Genomic DNA, 25,977 nt, shown 5'->3' with positions numbered 1-25,977 from the left:
ATACCAAAAAACACCTTAAAATTATCCAGTATTCCTTATTATCTCTTTCTCTGTAGAGCCATGTTTGAAAATGTTTGCCAAAAGTGCTTGTAACCTGTGGTGGCCTAATCAATTTTCAATTTACTGTGGATGGATGAATTGCTCTTGCAAAGATGTATTGGACTTTGCATATTGAGTTGTGTTAATAAATATTTTTTTGCAGCAAGTCACCATATTTCAGAAACCATTGTATGTGTGGTGTTATTTAAATTAAAAAAAAATAGGATTTAATTTACCTTTTTAAAAACACACTATCAAAGAATAACTCCACTTTTGTTGAGAAACAAATATCCTCTGGGTGATCTATGTACATTACAGGGATTTTAACAAACTTGGTTGCAGATTCCTACCTTTTGTTATTATAAAGAAACAATTATTTGTTTGTCTGTGTCCATGTGCCAAGTGAAGGAAAATGTTATTTCTATCTATCAATCAAATGTTATATCTATCAATCAACTGCTGCACCTGCAGGGCTCTAATAAGGAAAGTGGCAGGGTCTGCATTCCTTCCTTTGGGAGTATCTTACCAAAAATAACATTTTTGTTGCAGGAGATGCTCAAAATCTGACTTGTTTCCTAGTGTAGACTTCTGGGAAAATCAGTACGCCAATCACACAAGCAAGAAATAACATTTATGGGGGACATTCTGTATACCATCTGTGTACAGAATGCCTTCAGGTAGCCATATTGCACTCAATTTTACAGAAAGTTACAGCACTTCAGATTGAAAAGAAAAGGTAATTTTTAATAAAATCCAAATAAAATATGACTTGTGTAGGAATTTTATAGGCTATAATATTATTTTGTATTTGCTATTTCTTCCCCACAAAAGTGGAGTTAGCCTTTAATGTACAATATATCTAAAGCCAAATTTTAGAGTAGAAGGGTAGGGAATGGTAATTAAAAACCCTATCAGGTTTTTATTTGCCATCTGTGTCCCATTTAAGAGATTTGCCTTAATTTCCTGTTGTGTAGACATAACAAGTGAGAGTTGTTATAGCTCATAACAAGTAAGTGAGAGCAAATCTCTATAAAGTGAGATAAGTCCTCCTTAGAGAGTCGTCATAATAACATGTGCCTTCACTGGAAGATCGCTGCTTCTGTTCTGGTGACAACTCAAAATTTTGGATATCCCACCACTTTCAGTTATGCTGACAGTGGTCATCAGGACACATAGGGAAGCTAAGCCCCTAGCAGGACACGGACAGCGATAAAATTATGACAGGGGTTCTAACTCACCATTCAATCCACTTTCAGAAGACTGGTAGCTTCTTGCCTGTATTGCCAGATAAGATAACATTTAACCTGACTTATACTGAATGTAAGCACTGCATTACTATTTGTGTACATCAGAGTTACTGTAAATTTCCCATGCTTCTACAAATAATATCTGCTCATTGTACCGTAGCTCATTCAGACTATCAGTGTGGTGGATCGAGATGAGCCAATGGGGGGGCATCGGTTCTACTTCAGACTTGCACCTGACCCCAGTGCGGAGCATCACTTTACTCTGCTCAATGTCAAGGGTGAGCCTCCTGTTGGTCACCTGATATCCCATCTTCCATCTTTCTAAGTCATCCATAATTATGTAATCCTTATCCATCAAATGAGATCACACACAGCTGCCAAAACATGCATGTATTTTAACATATACCATTTATCATCTTGTGATAGTCACATTCTCAGTTGAGCAATATTAGCCAACAGAACGCACAGGCCCATTTCTTTATTAAAGATCACCAGTTTTCCTTCTCTTCCAAGTCTGCCCTCTCCATTTATCCCAAATAAAAACTAGATGTATTGTAGATACAAAATCTTCAAAGGGCCAATATTATTTATGAATTAGTGACTTGCTTTATGAAGGTCACCCCTGATCACTTAGTTGAACCCCTTTCTCCTTTCCCCAATATACAATCACTATCCTTTTTTATGTTTTCTTAAAGGCAAATCATGTGCTTTATTTTAGAGTGTTTTGGGGCCCACTTACATTTTGTGCGGTGCATTTGTGCACGTACATTAATGAGCATTACGTCCCAGTTATCGGACATTTAAAAAATGTTTTATGGTGCAATGCTATTCTTTGCAATGCATGTGCATTGCCTTATTGCTTTGTGGTACTATTCAAAACTGGACATATGCGATTCGTTTCATTACGAAAATGTTCATTAGTTGGTGATTCGGATGTATCTGAATTTCGGAAAGAATTTCAACAAATCCAAAATAAATTATAATGAAACACATTATACAAATTCGAAAATGAATTAACATTTTAAAATAAATTTAAATTTGAAAATTAATTTGAATTCAAAATGTAATAAATACAGTAAGGTATAGAAGTGAAAAAGGAAAATAATTTCTACTTTTAGAGAATAAAATATAAAAGAATAGAATAAAATAAGACAGAAAATTTTAAAATAGAATAACATAGACTAAAATAGAATCAAATAGAATAAAACAGAATCGAATAAAAAATAAAGGAATAGAATAAAATTGAATAGAAAATAAAGGAATTGATTAGAAAAAAAAACAGATTAGAATAAAATAAAACATATTGTATATTGCCATCTTATGAAATCTGAATTTCGAATTGAATTGAAAATAATGAATATAAAAAACAAATCCAAATATAAGAAACGAATTCCAAAAATAAATCATTCTAACATAACAAATATGAAAAACAAGATTATTAACTTAACGATTGATTCTGAAACAAAACAAAATTTTCCATCATGCACATCTATATTTAAAACGGACTTGCCTGTTATATTCTCCTGTTTTAAAACTCATTCCAGAATAGCCATGAATCTTGTTATTTGTGTTAGTGGCATAGCCTTGTAATGTTGTCACCTGATATTGTGTTTTTATTTGCAGGACCCTCATTTTCTCCCCCTTACATTTTACCTTCTATGTTTCTCATTATACTATCATACTGTATTTTCCTCTTTAATACCTCTTCCTACAAAATCTTTTACTCCATATCTATCACCATAAATAAGCACACTGATCCAAGGGTTCCAAAGTGGTCATGTAACAATCTGCTGATGTAAAAAAATGGAAATGATCACATGAAATAAGTGCCAACAGCAAGGACATCAGCCAGACGAAATGGGAAATTTAAATGTGAATTCTCTTTACAGCTAATTAAAACTACACTGTTGAAATGTGTCACCCTAGTGAAGCAATCCCTATTGTCTTTCCTTAAAATCATATTTACTGACAGCACTGCTCAAAGCAATAAAGTCATAATTGGCTCAGAATACTGACCCTCCCCTTCCACTTTCTGTGGTGCTATACAAAAGATAAGAGTTCAAAACAGATTAAACTACTTATTATTTTCTTGTACAATACATTTAATCATTTTAATTGAATGAAAAACTGGACATGGCATTTTTTATGTTCATCCTTAGAAAAAGTAGATGTGAGGCATGGAATTGAATCTATTTTTTAATAAGTAGAGAGGTGTTGGTTGGGCTTGTATTCACTTCTGCAGCTCCACAATGTGGAGGTCTCCCCAGAAGCAATGGCCTCCCCAACTGAGAAATCCAAGTGATATTGACAAGAAGACTGCCAAATAATCTTAAGGGTCCATATCATTTACGCTTAAGAAAAATTAGACAAAAGGAATATTAAAGGTAGCCAAACACTTTTGAGGTCAAATAATCCTCATTCATCAGAGCTAAACATGACATATCAATAATTAAGATCAATATAAGGAATGTAAAATATGGTCATGATCATCATAATACAAAATTAAATAAAAAGAAACAGTATTCATACTAAAACTGATAAAGAAAAAACATGTATATAAAGCATGTAAATCAATAAAATAATTGAATGTAAGAAAATAATATTCTGTATACACATAATTAAAAGATTTGTATATAAAGGACCTCTGATATCACTAAAATAAATAAGATCACCCATAAAAAAAAAGATCCTGGCATGCTTAGTGGATAAAACATGATTATTTTATAGACAATAAGCTCAGTGAATAAAACCCTATGGAAAGCTTACCCAACATGCATCTGAACAATCTTTCAAGTGTCTGGTAGTTTCAGAACAATATTCATAAGTCCCTGTGAGTCAGTACTTGTTCTACCTGGATCCTTACCCCTTTATTCTGCCTTCATAAGTAACTGAAAAACTTCTACCTAAATGTCCAACAAATAAAAAAACAGGCAACACATCCTGAAACTCTGTAACCTTCATTTGCACTAGCATCTGCTCCGTTCTTATAATTGGGAGCTCCAAGCTTTAATTTTTCCAACCCGTTGGGTGGGATACCAGCAGATAGTGAGATACTTATCATTGTCATCTTCTGTAAAGGTTGTTTCTCCATACATGGCAGGTTTGGAAAACTCAAATTAAAGCTGATTTAGATTATCCAGTCAGCTTCCATGTCACAGCTTGTCAAAGCACAACTTCAGTTTAACTTCTTTAGAGAAGGAACAACCATTGGAGCAGTCAGTATGACCAAACATCTTTCTGAGAAAATCCTTGCTAACCTCCATAATCCATAGGGAATATTTTTAACTTCTAAAAGTTTTTATGACAAATTTAAAACAGAAATTCAGGGTGATCAAATTATCCAATTGTAAACATTTAAAGCAGAACTCCAGTTTATTTTTTTTACTGATCTGGACCCGTAGAGGAGGTGCTGTCCTTCAAGTTCCTTCCCCTCTGCAGCAACACTACTTAAAGCAAGCTTGCAGTTCTTCAAGCTGCATGATGCCCAGTGTCAAGAAGGCTTTTCCTTTTAGTCCTGACTGTCAATGACCCTCCCTCTGCAGTCTTCAGCACTACAGTGCTCATGTTAGCATTGCTGCCCGTGAGTGCTGGCAATGGTGGAGTTCTACACTCAATCCAAGTAATAATGTGTGTCTACCCTCTCCAGTCATCCTCTGTAATAGCTGTTGGGATATGTAATCCCTGAGTGACAAACACTTGCTGTGTAGTCAGTTCCATAGGAGGTTGGGATGGCCACAAGAGGGCAACTTTACTGGAAGATTGCAGGTGTTTCTGTAGCAAGGAAATGTTCACATTCATTTTTTGAAGACTATGAAGCCTTGTTTTAAAAAAAAAAATCTTGTTTATTTAAAGTAAACTTGTAACAAAACTGAGCCATTCAAAGTAAAGTTCAGAAGTTATAATAAAAATATGCATACTCAAAGATGATCATTAACAAAAACCTTGCATTGAAATGACCAGAGGATCCAGAAATACATTCTGGTAAACTTCAAGCTTGGCTCAGCCCCTTGGTTGCCCTTAGATGGGTGGTCCCAATGGCTGATGAGGATGCACTGAAGGTTACAAGGGAAAGCGGAGAAGCCCAACATTTACTCTAGTTAGAAATGTGGGATAAAATAAAAAATATAATTTTTTTTACACGTATAGGAAATCATAACTGGATACAGAATAATATGAAAAGATAGTTTTTTATAATGTTAAAGAGCGATTGTAGTCACATAAATAAACAAGCTTGCTTAAAGTCATTGGGGTTGATTTACTAAAACTGGAGATTGCAAAATCTGGTGCAGCTGTGCATGGTAGCCAATCAATCAGCTTCTAACTTCAACTTCTATCAATAAAGCATTGACAATAAAACCTAGAAGCTGATTGGTTTATATGCAGAGCTGCACCAGATTTTGAACTTTCCAGTTTTAGTAAATCAGCCCCATTAAATCAACAATTTCCATTTTCCAAGTCTAAAAATGACTGGCGTGTCTAATTGGTATCAGAAAAAACCTTGTGCTCCCATTATGTCCCTCAGACCTGGTCAAACAAATCTCTTCCCCCTCTCTGCTATATAAGGATATGTTAAAGGACTTGAGCTGAAGGGTGTGGCTGTCACTCAGCTCTGCTAGCACAGAGGACTTTGAAGGAAGGCAAGAGGTATTCATATAATTTCCAAGAACACCTGACAGTACTGTCAAAAAGGATTTTTTGTAATATTCTTTATTTCTGACATGACTGCATTTCCATCTGCAGATAACACAGCTTCAGTACATACACACCGGATGCCGTTTGACAGGAGAGAGCAAGACATGTATATCTTACCAATTCTGGTTGTTGACGGAGGTACACCAGCGCTAAGTAGTACAGGAACCCTTACTATACGAGTATGTGGCTGTGACAGCACTGGCGCTGTGCAGTCATGTAACACTACTGCCTATGTGATGGCTGGGAGTCTCAGTCCTGGAGCACTTATCGCCTTGTTGGTGTGTGTCCTGATTCTTGTTGGTGAGTTCACTCAATTTTACTATGTTTTTGTCTCTGTAAATGTTTCATGTCCAGGGGTCTTCTATGAATTGTGCTGGACGTCCATGTCCTTTCTGTGGTCCACCAACTAATGAGAGAGGCAAAGTCAAATACACTGGCTGAAGACCCCTCTTATACCACCTTGACATGGATATTTGTCATTCTTTTATGAATTTCTCATGCATTCTTGGTTTTTCTTTTCTTTGTTCTGGAAGTTTTGAAGTTTGTCTGACTGTGTCCTTTCTTGGTTTATTTGGGAATTTGGCAGTCAGCCTGGCTGACTTGGCATGGTTACAATATTTTTTTTCTCGGTTATGTCCAAAGCTGAGCACAATCAGTTTTGGCTGCTGAAAACACACTTTAGTGCAGCTCTTAAAGTTGCCACTTCCTTTTTTTCTTGTGTCCTCGCTAAATAAGTAGTGCAGCTTTGTCAAGGGCCTGCTGAACCCCCATTCACTTTCTTAGCTCAATAAATAAGGGCAACCTGTCTTTTCTTCTGTTACCTATGTAAACATAGCTTTGCCATATTCGCAAAGTGAACATAAAGTGAAAATTAGCAACTCCAAAAGTAACCTAACCCCATGGTACAGTTGGCAAATATGACATACTGTATATTATTATGTCCACTAGCTGTTTAAGCACCCATTCAAACTATGCAGTGCTGTAGTATAATACTGTGCTTGGTGTGGTGCATTGTGGTGCCTCTCATTTTAATGGCATACCTGCTTGCAAATTAAAGCATTGTAGAGGGATTTAAAAAAAAATTGTATACTTACCTTCCATGTGCAATGGTTTTGCACACAGCAACCCCAATCCTCCTTTTCTCAGGTCCCCCATCAGCACACCTGTTCCCCACCTTCCAGGTTGAGTGCCCCCATAGCAAGCCACTTCCTATGGGATCATTCATGCAGCTCACTCCCGATCTACCTTCTGTGTGTCCATTGACACACACTGTGTGGCTCGGCCCCACCTCTGATCCCTCCTCACTGGCTGTGAATGACAGCAGCAGGAACCGATGGCCCTCACTGCTACTTCTGAGCAAGTGAGAAGAGCGAGAAAGAGCAGTGACGCTGATTTTGTGCACATCCCTGGATTAACAATTTAAGTTGGGGGTTGGGGTGGGGAGCTGCACACAGAAATATTTTCATTGTAATGTCTTTATAACCACTTTAAGTAACATAGTTTGGTCAACAGTCCACCGTTTGCTTGCTAATAGGACAATGATGCTGTTATCTCTGCTCACTTCATTCCTGTAAGCACATGCTCAGGATTTGATAATGTGGTTATTTTTTTACAAGCATAGAGAATTTTCACTTTGCAAATCCAATGCTTACTTAGTTGACTCATTGTGTTCCCTTCGCTCACCTGCCAATGCTCTGCTCCCTTGCTGGTCATAGTGGCTGTCCTTTTGTGGAGAACACACCCTTCTCAGTCACAGTACTTCTGTGGTTACACACTTTATAACTTGTGCAATTAACATAGCTCCAAAGGACAGACCAATGTTCACGCAGTTCCTCTGACTTCCTCCCAACAAAAGGGCAATAGTCCTGCTTCCCTTCCCATTAGGAAGTAGCTTTGATATTCCTTTGAAGGGGAGAGCATAATGCAGTGTTATGAGCACTCATGTGATGTTGCTTGGTATGTCCTCTATATGAGAAAAGTCCCTCTTTAGTTGTTTCTACTGTTCAGCTGCCCAAAAGAACCAAAATGTTGCCAAGCGACATTTAGGCAGGGCCCTAATTTTAAGGACCTTACACCCTGTTGCAAGCTGAAATAATAACAAGGCCTGGCTACCAGATAAGATGTAGACCAAGGAATGGAGGCTTTATTGCACTCAAAGCTCTAAAAAGCCTCTGACCCAGCTCTCCTGGCTCTCTGGGCTCTTCGGGCTCACTCAGCTTGTAGTTACAGCACCCTGCTGTACGGGCCTGCTCCCTGGCCCCTTAGTAGGGGATCTCCTGGCACCCTGGTCTCTCTCTCTCCTCCAAGGCTTACAGATTCCCTCAGTCTAATGGTCTCACCAAGTTGTCTCAGTTCTCCCAATCCTCCAGACAACCTTAGCAGTCCTGACTCTCTCAGTCCTGTGCGTAAGGAATCTCTCCTCCAACATGGAGTGCTGTCTCCTGAGTAGAGCACCTCTCCAGATGGGGGTGAGTATGTCTCCTAGATAGAGCATACACCTGTTTTTTGACGGGAGCCCTGCACTATGGTCAGGTCCTTATTTAAAGCGAGTGTGCACAGCTGCACACTAACACAGCCAGCAGGTCTCCAATAAGACCTGGATACCAGATTGTAGGCTTTGCCCTACCCAAGACTCTTTGCAGCCTCTGGACTCAAGACCCTGACTGGGATTACAAAACCCAGTCTTCTCCGCTGAGACACAATTCTCCGGAGCCCCACACTTTGCATTAGTGCGTGTCGCTTTCACTATACTGCCACAATGGCAGGGCCTAGCACGTTCACTAACTGTGTATATATATATTTATATATAAATCACATATTATTCTGTATATATATTCTTATATAACCTAGACAATATAGATCTTGCATTTAAAAAAAGGGGAATATTCACAAAGTTAGTATGTAGTTTACTGTCACTGACTTTTATAAGGATAATAACCTTTAAACTGAACAGTTGTAGTCACAGTCATTGAGTTTTATAAGGGCAATAACCTTTTAAGTAAACAGTCTCAATTTTCCTGCCTACACACGTTTATTCATAATAAAATATACTCTATGTTCTCTTCTGCAGTGCTGATTCTTCTTATTCTGGCTCTAAAACGACACCACCAGGGTCATCTGGCATCGGATGAGGATGAAGATATGAGGGATAACGTCATCAAGTACAATGATGAGGGCGGTGGAGAACAGGATACAGAGGCCTATGACATGTCAGCCTTGCGGAGCTTATACAACTTCAGTGAAGGAAGCGAGGCTGGAGGGGACAGTTCACTTGCTTCCCAGCGTCACCCACTGCCTCAGTGGTTTCCAGGGGCTGAAATGGACTTTTCACTCTTCAGAGACTACATCAGTAGAAAAGTGAGGATGGCAGATCAGGACTCATCAGTGCCTCCTTATGACTCCTTTCAGACTTATGCCTTTGAGGGCTCTGGCTCCAGTGCAGCCTCTCTCAGTTCCATTAGCACCTGGTCTACGACTTCAGAGCAAGACTTTTCTCAGTTGGGCTCTTGGGGCCCCAGATTTCGCCAACTGGCTGCTCTATATGCTGGACACAAGGGGCAGGAAGAAAGCCAGGGGTCCTAGCCCCAGTCAAACCCTCTGTTTTCAGGGTACCAAGACCTTATGTTCTAATTACGGGGCAGAACTGCTCCATATTTATTACATCTCAGTATGTAAGCAGCATATTACATGACTCTACTATGCCCATTCATTGTATCATTACACAGCAGCTCATTTAACCACACATGCCTCCTATCACTGTCATCTTGCTCTGTTTCTACTCAACACAGTCCTCTCCATAAAGTAAATAACCACGTACCATTAGTTTAAACTGTCTGGTCATTGAATATATTAATAGAATTCATCTACCAATATTACACTCTAGTACATTGGTTATTATCTGTGAGTACAAAGGTGAGAGAATCATCTAATCATCTCTAAAGAAAGGGAAACCTAATGAACACAATAACTGCTACTGTACAGTGAGCACTCTAACTCATCAAACCTAATTATTGGTTATAATACCATATTACAGTTTCTTTTACAAAAGGTCTTAGATTCTTGTCCTGCTGTTTGCAGCGCTTGCCCAATTTATGTCTGACAAGAGACATATGATGGTTTTACTGCTATGGGTCAGAGAATTTAGTTACAATCAACTGAGCTTGTTCTGTAATGTTGGAGATGTTTCACCACTCATCCAAGTGGCTTCCTCAGTTCTAATGAGCGGCAGAAACATACCCCGGAATTATAGCCACATGGACAACAAAGTCACCTTCACCCAATCACCATGGTCTCATGAAATATGTCAAGACAAATGCTAATTGTATGAGAACATGAATGTTCTAATTTACATAATCCAATCACCAAGAAACCATGGTGTCTGGGAGAGGTGTTAATTATTTCTTTGTTACAAATTTTGGGGTATCCACTGGGATTACTGGTGAAAGACCTTCAGCAAAACAGAACACATACAGTTGAATGTGACTAACTTCTAGCTGTACCATGACCTAGATAAATTAACATCAGACCTTGTATATTATGGATGTTCTTCAATGCTAGATTTTTCAAGGAAGTGGCACTGCAAGTGAAATCTCTCATTTTAGTTTCCAAAAGTGGTAGAGCTGTGGAATACAGGAAGGTCACAAGAACAGGAGATTTTTATTGTTTCCTGAAAGATCCCCATCAAGTTTATAAACCCCATTTCAAAATAAGAAAGTGTGGATTGTCTCTAATGCACTTCATACTTTTTGATTATTATATATTGTAGAATATATTTAAACAAGTCAAATTATTGAAAGCCAAGTACATGTTAAGGGCTTGCCTCAAGTTGTCTGAGAGAGAGTGGAGAGTTGTGGCTTTTAAGCCAGTAGTTGGTTGTCACTGCCCTATAGTGGACAGCCACATGCAACTCCTGAGTCAGTTGTTAGAAGTTGCAGTTCTACGTTGTATAGTGGAGAGCCATATGTGATTCCTATACCAGTGGTTGGTGATCACTGTTCTACAGAGGAGAACCATATGTGGTTCCCGAGGGGAAAATCATATGTGGCTCCTGAGCCAGTGGTTGTAGATCACTATTCTGTATAGTATTGTTTTTTTAAAGGTGGGTTGGGAATCAGACAAACAATTAAGCATATTAGACTGATTACAAAGCACTCTGACATGAGCCTTTGGACTGAATTATTAAAGTAACAGTATCAGATCTGTGAATATGTTGGGACTCATAGAACAGCAACTGTATAAATATGTTAATTGTAAAAGAAATCTTATGCTGAAGAAACATTACACTGTGAAATGGCCAAACTAACAGCAAAATATACTAAAATATTGCTGCCTCAAAACAGGTCTTCAAAGGTTTTTAGCAAAAATGGTAGCAATACCCCTTCATTGTAACAATTGATGGTTACCTCCTGTGGACACCTGGTAGTTGTATCAGAACAATGTGAATTTTCTATCACAATACAGCCACAGGCTTGAAAATCTTTTTATTTCAAAGGGTGTCCAAGTAATAAAGAGTTTTCTACCACGTCTAATCTACTCTCAAGTGACTTTCACACTTTATTGGGTCATTAGTAGAAAAAGTAATAAAAATTAAAGTGAAAATACGGAACATTTTTAACAAAACTTACTTGTAGTTTTCCTTTCTTGGTCTATTCCTATATCAGCATATTATGGGTTGGACCATCTCTAACAAGTACATAAATTTAACAGTATCCCACACAACCATCATTCAGTCACCAGAACCGCAACAGAACAGTGGTGGGGAAGCCTATGCTGACATTAAGATAGGCCTGGAAAGGAAAAAACAGGTAAGCACTGAGAACTATTTTTTGTATTCCTGGTCTCCACATACTATGGGATCTAGCAAGCAATAACAATAAAAAAGGGAAGGAAACAAGAACAGAAACCAAAAAAACTGCAGCACCAGCTTGAATGTGAAAAGGATTTATTAATGAGACAGAAATGGAAACAAAACTGAGAACACAAAGTGCACTGAGATCCTGGTCATCACGTCTTCTTCACTATCTAGGAAGAAATCACCTTGGGAAAAGCAGCTATTCCCCTGTTAAGTGTTTTAGAAAGGACAAAGAGAGTATCTACCACGGAACAAGAACAAAAAGAGAATGCTATGGAGTGGGACTCAGAATTATAGACTTGTTACATACAGTATTTTCCTATTGGAACAAGAGTGGAGAAGCTGACCTGTAGTATGCTGCCATGAGGAGACCAGGAAACCCCTTTAACCGATACAAGGCACCATAGATTGAAGCCATTGCTCCCAGTGAGGGTGACGTATAAGTGTATAGGTGAATATGCTTTGGTCATAAATGTTTCATTTTTTTGGGTTGTTTTATTGTTTTTCAAGACTATTGTTAAGGGCTAAATTTATAAATCTAAAACACAAGTTGTCTTACCAAAAAAGTTATATTTAAAGTAATACATGTTTCAAAATCGTATTAGTATTGTGAATATAAAGCATTAAACAGTGATGCTTCCAACACATAGTTGGCTTCCTGTTGGATAAATATTCGATAACATAATGCAACAGGTTGCCCTCAGCCAGTCTGCCAATGTTAGAACAATGTTAAATATGTCAAACTCTATGAAGGTTTGGAAGTCTTTAAGATGAATGCCAACTTTTACAAGTTATGTAGCATAATTTATAGCACTGTTTACACACCATGCAATCATTTGTTATGACTCTCTGCAGCCTTGGAATCCCACCTAGCTTTTAATCATCTTGCGAGCATCCCAGAAAAATTACATGATATAAAGCAAACATCCCACCCCACTGCATTATTGTCTGCGACTGTCCAGCTCTGGGAAAGCAAATAGGAGCTAATCTCTATACAGTCATAACCCAGGGTACTTAACCACTTCCCCCTGGGTGGATGTCATATGACATCTTGGTGGTTAAGCGGTTGGTAACCATTCATGTAGAAGTGATCAGAGTGGCTTTGCTGCCACTTGATCACTTCTACAGGTGGCGAAAGGGGGGGGGGGACCTCCCAACACCACCTTTCCCCAGCTCTCCCATCTGATTGGGGAGCGTGGGACGACTCTGGCTAGTGGTATCTACAGCAGTGAACAGAGAGTAACTGTTGTTGTTCTTCCCTCTCTGTGAAATCAGAAAACAAAAGCAACAAGGATTTCACCACTTTTGGTCTCAGTTCTTTGCTTACTGGCCTGTTATTGACCAGTGAAGAAGCTGAGGAGACCAATCTGTGTAATGATCAGCTGTATTTGAGACCAGATGAGAGATCTGGGGTCTAATAGACCCCAAATCTCTCCATAAAGTGATGTTGTTCATCTCTTATGATAGCAATAAAGTTGATTTTAAAAAAGGGACAGTGTAAAAATATGTTTTAAATACAATAAATAATAGAATAAAATATTAAAGCACCCCTGGTACCCCCATGCTCATGTGCAAATGAAAACTCATACGTAATTCCCGCACGCATATGTAAACGATGCTCACATCAAACGTGTAAAGCATTGTCGCGTCAGATTTAGAGCAGTAATTCTGGCACAAGACGTCCTGTATAACTCTAAACTGGTAACCTGTAAAGGCTTTTAAAGCGGTGCCTATGGAGATTTTTAGGTACCGTAGTTTGGCACTGTTACATAGGCGTCCAGATTTTAAAGCATGACATGTTAGGTATCTATTTGCTATTGGCATAACATCATGTTTTATATTTTACAAAAAAAAATGGGTATTGCGTTGTGTTTTTGTTCACTAAAATCCACAAAGTGTATTTTTTCCAAAACTTTTGCTTTTAAAAAACCAATGCACAAATTAAAAAAAAATGTGGCATTAAAAAATATTGCAACACCCACCATTTGATTCTCTAGGGCCTCTGCGTAAAAAAAAAAAAAAGTAATATTCTAGCAAAACAATGCTGACTTTTACATGCATATCAGAAGTGTCAGAATTAGCCCGGAAGTTAAGGGGGTGAGATAAAATGAACATTTAAATACTGCAGGAATTGGTATTACCTTTAAACTTTAACAGCAGATTCTATGAAAGTGGAGCTCCATGCTTCCCCAAAAATATTAAAAGTCAGCAGCTACAAATACTGTCGCTGCTGACCTTTAATATAAGGACACTTACCTGTCTAGGGATCCAGCAATGTCCTCACCTGAGCCAATTCTTCAATCAGCTTTGGGTGCAGGTGTCGCATCTTCAGTAAGGGAAACCACAAGTGAAACCTTGCTGATTCACAGCCGCCCCCCTTCTGTACATACGTGAAGTGTGCTTCACTTTTTGAATGTTCCCGCAGTCTTCTGGGACATGTGAAGTGTCCCAGAAGGCTGCTGGAAAAGGAGGGGGGCCAAACTGTCAGCGGTGCATCTGACCAGAACTGGGATCAGGTACCTTTCAAAACCAGGTATCAGCTCCCCCCCCAAAAAAAAAGTCAAATGTGGCAGTGGAGGGGGGAGGAGGCAAACAAGCAGAACATCCCCTCTAGGGTGAAGTTCCACTTTAATCTATATCTAAGATTGTCCATTTAAAGGAAAAAGAAAATTATTTCATTTTTATTTACGTCTTTAATTTTTAAACTAACTATTGTTCTTTTTGTACACAAATTATCTAAAAATCTTTATTTTGAAAAACTAAAAAATTACAGGGTGTATCCATGACACAGGGTTTACAGAGCAGTGTGGGTTTCTTGAGGTAGAGCACAGCAGAAGCTTTTACACTCTAGGGAGGGGTTGGAGTCCCTCCTATGATTAGGGGCTATGGGGCTAGGGGGGAGCTACTATTGAAAGGTTTTTTTTACCTTAAAGTGTTACTAAACCCAGGATCCTGCATTCACTATATCTGGTCTCCCACAGTGCACAGAACATGGAAATGCAATTATTTTAGTAAATATAAACTGCTAAATATATTTTTTGTCATCAGGAGTATAAAGCAGTCTTGTGACTTCTATCAGATTCCAGCAGAGCACTGGTTAAAGCTTGGAGGAGATTCAATCCTCCCCTGATTGCTGCATAACTTTTTATCTATGTCTGTGCTAATCACATGCACCCTTCCAAGTAAGACAAAAAACCTCTAGCAATACACACCAAACTGAGCATGTGCAGCTTGCCTCCAAACCTCTGATCTATCAAGATACACAGTATATTGGGGAAAGTAGAAGAAGGGGAGGATCAGAGAAGACAGGATCAAACATCCTTTTTACACAATGCAGAGAATTAACCCCTTAGGTTCCACATTGAGTATATCAAGCATGCTTTACTGCATATACAGACTGATTTTACTGTTGCAGGTTTAGTAACACTTTAAACTATTGGTCTCTTCTGTCTGTAATCTGTATAAATCTGTAATAGATTAATGTAATTTTTTCAGCAGAACAGCGAAGTATAGAAAGGTAAATATGTAAATAGAAGACTTTATTGATATGTGATATTTTATATTTTGTATATGACTAACATGAGCCCCAACAGTGAAGCAAAAGTCCTGAATGTGCACCAACATAAAGTCTGGTCACCACTAATCTAAATGCAGCATTATCAGAGGATTCTGCACCGCCAGCCAGTACATCCACAGTATTTCAATGTATATACATACTATATGGCCAAAAATGTAGGACACCTTGCCCTCACGCCTATTAGACATTACATTCCAAAATCCTTGGCCTCAATATGGAGCAGGCTCCCCGTTTGGCTACATTCACACGGCCGAACAGAATGCGGACAGGGGCAGCTGTCGGCAAGAATCCCCAGATATAACCAGGCAGTTCTAAACGCTGCCTGCACACGTTGCTTGCAACCAGCAGCAGCTGTCAGATTTGTACTACGTGTGCATGTAATTAGTCATCTAAGCGGTTACATATGAATAGAGCCCCTGAATGACCCTGGATTAAGCAGTGTGTGTCCAGGGTTGGTGTTACTGTAATGTTTTTAGTGCCACACAAACTGACTGTTGTGCTAATCATCCAGTTTGTATGCGATCCATAGCACAGAGTGTTGCTGCATCTAGATTTTAGCTGCCTCTAAATGCAGAAAAATATTTGCACCCATGCAGTCACATGAATGTGGCCTAAGGCTCCATGCACACGGGGTGTCTTGATAACGCTGGTAACGTTAGCTGTGTAAAGTCACATTAAAAACGTGAGTTTTTTAGTGTTTAGCGTCGTTTTTCCATGTTTGCGTTTTCTAGCAGTTTTTTTACCAGAAACATTTTTTCTTTAATAAAAAAAGTCCAAAAAGGCTGGTTTGCAGCGTTTTACCACGTTTTGCCATGTTTTTCAGCATTAGAGCGTTTTTACAGCTAAAAAACTCCTCTGGAAACCCACTAGTTCTGGGGGTTTTTTCCAGCCAAAAAACGTTAATTACAGTCTATGTGTGCATGGACACATACTGTAGGATAACATGCTGGGGGGTTTACTAGCTGTAGAAAAAAACGTCAAAAGCCAAAAACAGCCGCTGTAAAAACTTTCAGTGTGTATGAGGACTGACAGCCTCCACTTTTCTTAGAAGCTGCAAAATACTGAGAGAGTCCTAAGTGCGATCACTATGGTGTACATACACCAATCCCTACAAAAACTTTGACCACCTCAATGTGTAACAAAAAAAAGAAAAGAAATTTGATAATAATAATGAAGTGTGTATATTTGGTGTATTCACCTACTGCTGCAGACACTCTGTATTCCCACATGCGATCAGTAAATCATGGTATAGTCTACAGTTCCGCACAGTATAATACTAAACCTATAACGAACCATATATTTTGATCCTTCGTGCTAAATCTCAAACCACAACCTAATTTAAATGATATTAATATGGTGATATAAAAAATAATTTCAAACAGTAATATGTATCCAAAACCATATATACCCTATATTGCCAAAAGTATTGAGACACCCCTCCAAACCAATGGATTCAGGTGTTCCAACCACCTCCATGACCACAGGTGTATAAAATGAAGCACCTAGGCATGCAGACTGCTTCTACAAACATTTGTGAAAGAATGCGTTGCTCTCAGGAGCTCAGTGAATTCAAGCGTGGTACCGTGATAGGTTGCCTCCTGTGCAATAAGTCCATCTATGAAATTTCCTTGCTACTAAATATTCCACGCTCAACTGTTAATGGTATTATAACAAAGTGGAAGCAACTGGGAACAACAGCAACTCAGCCACAAAGTGGTAGGCCACATAAAATGACAGAGCGGGGTCAGCGCATGCTGAAGCGCACAGTGCGCAGAAGTCTTCAACTGTCTGCAGAGTCAATAGCTAAAGACTTCCAAAGTTCCTGTGGCCTTCAGATTAGCACGACAACAGTGCGTAGAGAGCTTCATGGAATGGGTTTCCATGGCCGAACAGCTGCTTCAAGCTTTATACCACCAAGTGCAATACAAAGCATCAGATGCAGTGGTGTAAAGCACGCCACCACTGGACTTTAGAGCAGTGGAGACGTGTTCTCTGGAGTGAAGGATCATGCTTCTCTGTCTAGAAATCAAATGGATGTATCTGGGTTTTGCGGTTGCCAGGAGATTGGTACTTGCTTGACTGCATTGCGCCAAGTGTAAAGTTTGGTGGAGGGGGATTATGGTGTAGGGGTTGTCTTTCAGCAGTTGGGTCTGGCCACTGAAGGGAACTCTTAAGGCGTCAGCATACCAAGACATTTTGAACAATTTCATGCTCCCAACTTTGTGGGAAGAGTTTGGGGATGGCCCCTTCCTGTTCCAACATGACTGCGCACCAGTGCACAAAGCAAGGTCCATAAAGACATGAATGGACACGTTTGGGGTAAAGGATCTTGGCTGGCCTGCACAGAGTCCTGACCTCAACCCTCACTGGTGTTGGGTTCAGCACAATAAGTACTTGTGCAGTTCACAGGATACAGTACTGTTAAGTATAAATGGATGGAAAATAATAATGAACATGCACTTTGATGTTTGAAGGACTTTCATTTTTACATATATATAGTATAGTTTTGGATACATATTACTGTTTGAAATTATTATTTATATCACCATATTAGTATAATTTAAGTTAGTTTGTGGTTTGAGATTTAGCACGAAGGATCAAGATATATATGGTTCATTGTAGGTTTTGTATTATACTGCATGGCGATGTAGAATATATTATGATTTACTATTCTTAGAAGGCTTTCTACGTGATACTGTAGTGTGTATTTGGTCATTTTAGCCCATTCAGCCAAAAGAGCATTTGTGATTTCAGGCATTGATGTTAGTTGAGAAAACCTGACTTGCAATTGGTGTTCCAATTTCTCCTAATGGTGTTGTATGGTTTTGATCAGGCTCTCTGCATGTAGACAGGTGCAGTCTGTACTCCCCTATGTAAGTGGTGCTAGGTTTGAGCAGCAATGCAGCAGGGGAAGGAAGTTGTGGGGAACCTAGTTCTTCTAGGACTGCCTGTGGTCATCAGGGGAGCAGTTGTCTGGTTAGTGCCCTGCTTGACATCCACTGCCATCTTTGGTGAGGACAGTGCTTATTTAAGACACTGGTTCCCTGATTTGATATGCATTGTGTGAGTTGTTAGTGTAGGGACAGGTTTCCCCTTTGTCAGGAAAAGTGTTTAGAGTGAGGGAAAGGTTCCAGAAGAGTAGGGACAATGCAGGGACCATACTTACCCTCTGCTTTCAGAAGCCTCCACTTTGAGTGTGGACTGGCCAGACTGCATTCCCATTCCTTGTTGCAGACAGGGGCGTATTTATCACAAAGCAAACAAGACATTTGCCTAGGGCGGCACTGCCCCCAGAAGAAGGGACATATGCGGCATGGAGACCAGGTGGGATCCAAGAGAGGCTGCGGGCTGCTTGATGGTGGATGCAGCCTGACTGTCGTTCCCAGGGATGTGAAGGTGTCTTTGTCTCTGTCACCGGCCAGGGGGTGGGTATTAGTGGAAGGTTTTCTCAGGTGGGGGTGGGGATGGAGCAGGGTTGTTGTTGGTCACTGTCAGGCTCTCTTCATGGAGAGGGTCTGGTGTTGGTCGGTGTCAGGCTCTCTCTGCTGGGGAGGGGGGGGCGTCCGATTTTTGTGTTGCCTAGGGCAGCACATAACCTAAATACACCACTGATTACAGATGCTGTTGGCATTACCAAAGTCAAAAGACCTCTGCTACAGTTTTGTAAGTAGCTCCAGACGGCTGTACCTACCTGCTGGGCTTAGGTGTACCTTGTTTGGACCTTTAATACACAGTTCTCGTTCATCTTGGCCTCTGTATGATCACTGCTCGATGACACACCACGATGTACCATGCTCACATGCAGACCACCTAATATCCTCCGCAAAAAAAATCATCAAACCATGTCTTTCTGGACCTGGATTTATGTACAGGAGCACAGTCATGCAGAAACAGTAAAGGGCCTCCCTAAACTGTGCCATAAGGTTGCAAGCTCTTAATTATCTAAAATGCCTTTGTATGTAACACAAGCCTTTACTGGAACGTTTGAAAGGGTTTCCATATATTTTTAGCCATGATGTGTATGTATATAGATCTGTATTTGTACTGTTTGCTACAATATATCTCCAACTGAGCATATCTTCGGTTTATATAGATTCAGCCTGTGGATGAGGCTTTGATTTTGGGACCTTCATCTGCAGAAGCTCAAGTTTTATTTTCGGTCCTGACCACAATAAATGTAAAACCACTATACAGCATATATATATATATATACACACTTGTATATTTGAAATTTCCACAATACAACTTGTGTTCTAGAGTTAACGGCTCTTCCATTAAAACGTCAAGGTTTATATATGTCCATGTCTATATTCCTGCCCTTCACTATCATGGCCATTACCCACCATTTTTCAGCTGTCTTTTTACAGTTTCTTTTCTATATTCTGTACACGATGATGTTACTTCTATTAACACCAGCTGTAATTTTTCCTGCCAACAGAGCAATGTTTTCAGACTCCGACTACAGCTGAACGTAACAGGGTACCCTCTTTGGATTAACACCCAGTCCTCAAGAGGTCAGATCTGCAGTATTAGCTGTCATTGACAATGTAAATTCTGTCACTTTTCATGATATCCACATCTGAACCTATGCTTTCCCATCCATTTTGTCTACCCAGTGCAGTTATAACAACTCAGTCTCCCACAATGCACTACAAAAGCTTCTGACAGGGAAGTCATTACTTTACCATGATTCCTCAAAGGACAAAAATAAACAGTTGTTCTACTAATTTTATTGCAGCATATGTCTCATTGTGGGCAGGAATGGGAGGGAGAAGGCAAAGATTCTGCTGTTTGGTGAAATAATATTATATGATTGGCAGGGGCGTATTTACCACAAGGCAAACAAAGCACATGCATAGGGTGGCATTTTTCAGGGGGGCAGCACCTCCCCCCACAAGAAGGGATGAAAGAAGGGACACGTACACAATGGGAACCAGGTGGGATCAGAGAGAGGCTGCGGGCTGCTTGATGGTGTATGTAGAGCCTGACTCTCATTCCTGGGGATGTCCGGAGCTGTAAAGATGAGTGTCTCTCTATTGGGAAAGGGGGTGGTAGTGGAAGGCTCTCCCAACGAGTGTGGGCAGGGGTGTTGTTGGTCAATGGTAGGCTTTCTCCACTGGAGGGGGAAGGAGGGGTTGTGTTTGTCGGTGTCTGTGGGGGCAGACAATTTTTGTGTTGCCTAGGACAGCACAAAACCTAAATACACCACTGATGATTGGTATATATTAGATGGCAGTCCATTTAAATCTGCTTATACAATGTTGGGTACATTATAGCGTGTGGAATGACCCGATAGCTTCTTACACTGACCATGCAATATACAAAGTATCTCCTTTAAGATGGATATTAGACATGCTTTTTATTATGTTACAATTCGTTTTCCGGATAACAATTTCATTTTCTAGGATTCAGATGTATATGAATCTCTGAAAGGACGTACAGTAGTCATAGATGTCCACAAATACGAAAAACAAAATTAACAAATGCATTTGTTTAGTTAGTTTCATCTGGATGATGTCACATGATGCGATAGTAGTTTGGGGCCATGGGAAAATGAATTCAATTTTCAAATTTGTTTGATAATTCAAAGTCCGATAACGAATAAATCCAAATTTTGTTCCTATTGTTCATTTGGATACACAGTCGGTATTGTTCAATCAGCTCATGCCATTTCTCTTGATGGGTTGGACTAGTGTCCAAAAATATTGAATCCTTCCTATTCAATAATATATTGAATATATAGCAATCTTCCGGAAAAACTGCTAAATTTTTCAAATCCACCTGGACCAACGAATATAAGAAATGAATGGCGAAGATACAAAACGATTACAGAAAACGAAACGGATCAACATAACGAATATGAAGAAACAAACTTCTTCAATGAACAGATTAATATGACCCAAGGAAAATTTCTGGCATGCACATGTCTAATGGTTATAGACATTTCAGTCCAAATGACAATCTCCTTTAGGATACTATACCGTATATATTTAGTACAATTTCCTTTACGTTTCGCAGTGGATCACTTTTTCAGAGGTGGTTAAAAGCCAGTGTAATGGCATTCAGGAGGCAATACTGCTGTTACCTGCCAGTTTATTTTAGTCCCAATGGAGATTTTGCATTGAACTACCATGCTGCAATCACCATAGCCGTGTTTGGCATGTGTTTGCGGCACATAATGACTTTAATGAATGGTTTGACATGCCATCATGTTGAGTTAAAACTGCCGCACCAAAAAAGCATAATGATTTTGACCATGTTAAAAAAAAAAAACATGAGTGGCTTCCATGTCTACTTGAAGGTGGATGGCCATATTCAGTAAAAATAATCAACTGCCTGTTTTTACCATCCCCAGCTGCCTGTGTGACTCCTAGCTTTATGGGCTTAAGAATCAATAAACGCTTTTCTCTGGTGGGATGCGTTCACAGATGTTTTCAGGATTCAAAAGAGTACCGGATCCATAGTTGTAATAGGAAAGGTTCAACCCATTTATTAGCTATGATAAAATATAAATTACACTCACATTCCATAAACAACAAATAGCCTTGTAGTAATAATGCAGTATCCTCAGATAACCTCCAAAAGGTGAAGCAGTATCTTAAAATGGCTCCGGAGCGCCGTTGGTTTATGTGCACTCCATTTACCGGACATCCTGTAGGAGGGGTGAAACGCGTTGATACAATATGCAGTTTCAGAATGAAGGCAACTTTGTTTGTGTGCCTTCATTCACATAATGATCTATTTATCCCTCTAGTTCAATAGTCCCTCTAGATCCCTCTAGTGGAATTTTTTTTAAATAACGAAAAATGTTCTACCTACCTGCTCTGTGTAATGGTTTTGCACAGAGCAGCCACGATCCTCCTCTTCTGGGGTCCCCCACCTGTGCTGTCTGCTCTTCTGCTTCTCTGTCTGCTCCATAGCAAGCCACTTGATCTGGGGGTAGACATGCAGACTTGATCTCGAACCAGGCTGTGTGCATTTATAGACACACAGTGCGGCTTGGCCCTGCCCCCCACTCCCCCCTCACAGGATTTGACTGACAGCATCACAAGCCAATGACCAATGTCTTCCACTGCTGCTGAGTCTCTTATGAGAAGAGAGAGAGGAGAAGAGCTGCTCCTGATGGGCACAGAGCTGGATCAAGATCAGGTAGGTTTTGGGGGGCTAGGGGGAGCTACTATTGAAAGTTTTTTTTACCTTAAAGTGTTACTAAACCCAGGACCCTGTATTCACTATATCTGGTCTCCCACAGTACACAGAACATGGAAATGCAACAATTTTAGTAAATATAAACTGCTAAATACCTTTTCTTATCAGCAGTGTATAGCAGTCTTCTGACTTCTATCAGTGTCCAGCTGAGCACTGGTTACAGCGTGTAGGAGTTTTCTCTTTTTTCTGACTGTCCTATGAGTCTGCATAACCCCTGACCCTCTATCCAGACAGCGCTGATTGGCCCTGTGCTGATCACATGCACACCCCCCCACCCACACCTCTCTAGCAATACACAACAGACTGAGCATGTGCAGAGTGCCTCCTAGGGCTCTGTACTATCAGTTGATGGATTGGGGACAATAGAAGGGGAGGATCAGAGAAGACAGGATCAAACAGACTTTTTACAAAATGCAGAGGACTAACCCCTTAGGTTCCACAGTGAGTATAACAAGCATGCTTTACTGCATATACAGACTGATTTTACTGTTGTGGGTTTAGTAACACTTTAATACATAGAATGAATTAAAGTGGTAGTAAACATGATAATTAAAAAAAAAACATTTCCCCTGCAAGGCAATGTCATATTGTGCTAGTCTGCATTGCATACTAGCACATTCTATGAAACTTTCCTTAAAACGAAGCCCTCCAGTAGTGCGCTGCCACCGCATACAGGGCTTTCATCTCCACCTAGTCCTTCTGGGTTCTTGGGCTCTGACAGCTTAATTGGCCGAGCTGCGATGATGTCACTCTCGCCCATGCGTGTGAGAGTCACTTTTCATGCCTGTGCCGTTCCTTCAGAGCGCATGCGCCGGTGCTGCTACACAAGGATATATCTCCTAAACGGTGCACGTTTAGGAGATATTTACAGTACCTACGGGTACAAGTAAAAAAACAGACTTTACTACCACTTTAAAGGAAAACAAAAAACCTTTTTGCATTTTTAATTTTGTTGACTCCAAAAATATAGTCTGCCAATACCATAGACTAGATAACAAATTTTTTTAAAGCCTGGTTTCACATATATGCGGTGCGGTACATTGCATGTGATTCGCACAGGAACTGCACCACATTCCTGTACAAATCGCATGCGATTTGTGCACGGTGTGATTGGAGCCATACATTTTGTATGGTTCTAATCGCACCTGCACCAAAAACCCTTTTTTTGGTCCACACTAGAATCAGATCGCATGGGTATTCACACCTATGCGATCCGATTCTGCACATTGCACCGCGTTTTGCGCACTTTCGGAGTGTTGTTAACTTACACATCAGGGGCGGATTGACCATTTGGAAACTCGGGCACTGCCCGAGGGCCTGGGGTCAGTAGGGGGCCCCATGAGATGCCCCTGGTACCTTTTTCATAGGCTTTTTTGGGTTTGGGCAAGGACACAGGGGCCCCATGATCCCATATTGCCCGGGGGCCCAATGAGTTGTCAGTCTGCCCCTGTTACACACCCACAGCGGTTCACATGAATGGGGTGCGATTGTGATGCGTTGCGGAATTTGCACTGAAAACGCTGCAAATTCTGCACCACATCGGTGTAAACCAGGGCTAAGTGAATTGACCCCTCATTCTCAAAGAGATCGCAACAAACACTGGGTTGAAGTTGACTGTTGAAGTTGGGTTTTAGGCTAGGTTCGCACTATTGTGGGTGCGGGAATGTGTTCAAATCGCATGCCTTCATGCACCTGCAGTCAAAACATGCTACTCTTTTGTAGACTACTGGAGGGGGCCATTAATAATTAATGGCACCCCCGCGCACTTTTTACCTGCCATGTAGTTCCATGTAGCTGCGCTTTAAAAAAAAGGGTCAGGGATTTTTCCCTGCTTCTTCAGTTTCTACAATCCGACATCCTCATCACAGTGGCAAGGGGACGATGGCCAGCAAGAATCAGTAAATGTTGTAAACCCTGCCTGCATACACTGTGTACAACCAGCGCCAGCTTTGCACAAATCAATGGCTAGTCCAGTGGCGTCCCGAGGCAGGTGCGGGTGACACCGACCGCACGGGGTGACACCAGACCCGCTCCACAAAAAGGTAAGTTGTAAAGCAAGCCGACGATCCCCGCAGGATGGATCCGATCCATCCTGCGGGGATCGTTGGCTTTCTGTACAACTTACCTTTTCTTGGAGCGGGTCTGGTGTCACCCCGTATAGGTTGTATGCGGATGATCCTGAGGGGTGACACCGGTGTATCGGCAAGATGTGTCTCCCATGTAGATATATCCCCCTGAAGCAACTGCACATGTCCCGGTTTCAGGCACGATCAATTGATGATAGAACTACTGCTATCATTGATTGATTGTGCCTGAAAGCAGGACATGCGCAGGTGTCCTGGACCCGCTCCAAGAAAAGGTAAGTTGTAAAGAAAGCCGACGATCCCCGCAGGATGGATCGGATCTGCGGATTGAGCATAATGGATCGGAGTCCGAGGGGGTGTCACCAAGTGTTACCGCAGCAGGTGACACCAACCCTAGGGACGCCTCTGGGCTAGCACCACTGCATGTAACCCCTCACCTGAGCAGCTACCTGCTAATAGAACCTCGGACCAACCCTGGACTCAAACAATGTGCATCAAAGGTCAGCATTTCTGCTGAGTTTTGGCCACACACAGCTAATCAGCCACTTTCTATGCAGCCATTGCACAGTGTTGTGTGTGTTGTTGCATCCACAGGCAGTGTGAACCAACTCTGAACACAGCAAATTATCTGCTGCCAAGGTTTTCTGTCAATAAACAATAGCTGAGATTTCAGTGCCTATGTTGTGAATTTTGATAATGATTCTGCACAATGCCTATAGCTACAGAGGTGAATGTTGGCTCATTTGAAAGAGCTTTTACTGCTTGTTCAGCATATGTTAATACTTTAGTTGTAAATTCAATGTTATTGCAAGTTCATTTGCACTTACAGCCCCCTATCCTAAGAAGGCTTACAAATTACTGCTGATCCATATAGGAACCTCCAGATGTGCTTTGAATCTATTGAGGGGAATTCACTAATGCCCCGCATACATGAAAAGAAAATTGCACGAAAAATTTCACGGAACCACTGATCGAACTATTTTCTCTTCGTTGATGAGCAGGATGTTTTAACCGATAACAATATTGTGAACGAAAAAATCCGGTTGAACAACAGTGAAATATGTTGTCGTTTCGCATACAAACAACCGATTTTCTATGTGAAAAAAATCTATCAAGCACCATCACGCATGGCCGGAAACAGAAGATGACCCGGATGTTTATGTCCAAGAAATCTTCGTAAACGCGAACGAAAAATCCAAATGTTAAAAGTAGATTGGCCTAATGAGATAATGAAACCAGAATTCAGCAGATTATATTTTATGTATCACTATTTATGTA

General features: G+C 40.4%; 1 protein-coding gene across 1 annotated transcript in view; it reads left to right on the top strand.

Moving 5' to 3' along the window:
* The window catches only part of CDH22 (cadherin 22), a 542,246-nt gene extending 522,113 nt beyond the window's left edge, over positions 1-20,133 (top strand). Inside the window, exons 11-14 of the mRNA XM_089689403.1 lie at positions 1,447-1,564; positions 6,027-6,278; positions 9,049-12,280; positions 19,845-20,133. Of these exons, the coding sequence (XP_089545529.1) occupies positions 1,447-1,564; positions 6,027-6,278; positions 9,049-9,560 (882 nt within the window). The 3' untranslated portion in view covers positions 9,561-12,280; positions 19,845-20,133. The remainder of the gene's footprint in view (positions 1-1,446; positions 1,565-6,026; positions 6,279-9,048; positions 12,281-19,844) is intronic.
* The last annotated feature ends 5,844 nt before the right edge of the window (positions 20,134-25,977 follow it).

Source organism: Staurois parvus, unplaced genomic scaffold (genome assembly GCF_062004578.1).
Source record: "Staurois parvus isolate SC_StPar_1 unplaced genomic scaffold, SC_StPar_1.0 ptg000473l, whole genome shotgun sequence".
Taxonomy (NCBI): Eukaryota; Metazoa; Chordata; class Amphibia; order Anura; family Ranidae; genus Staurois; species Staurois parvus.
This window is presented reverse-complemented; position numbering and strand designations above follow the sequence as displayed.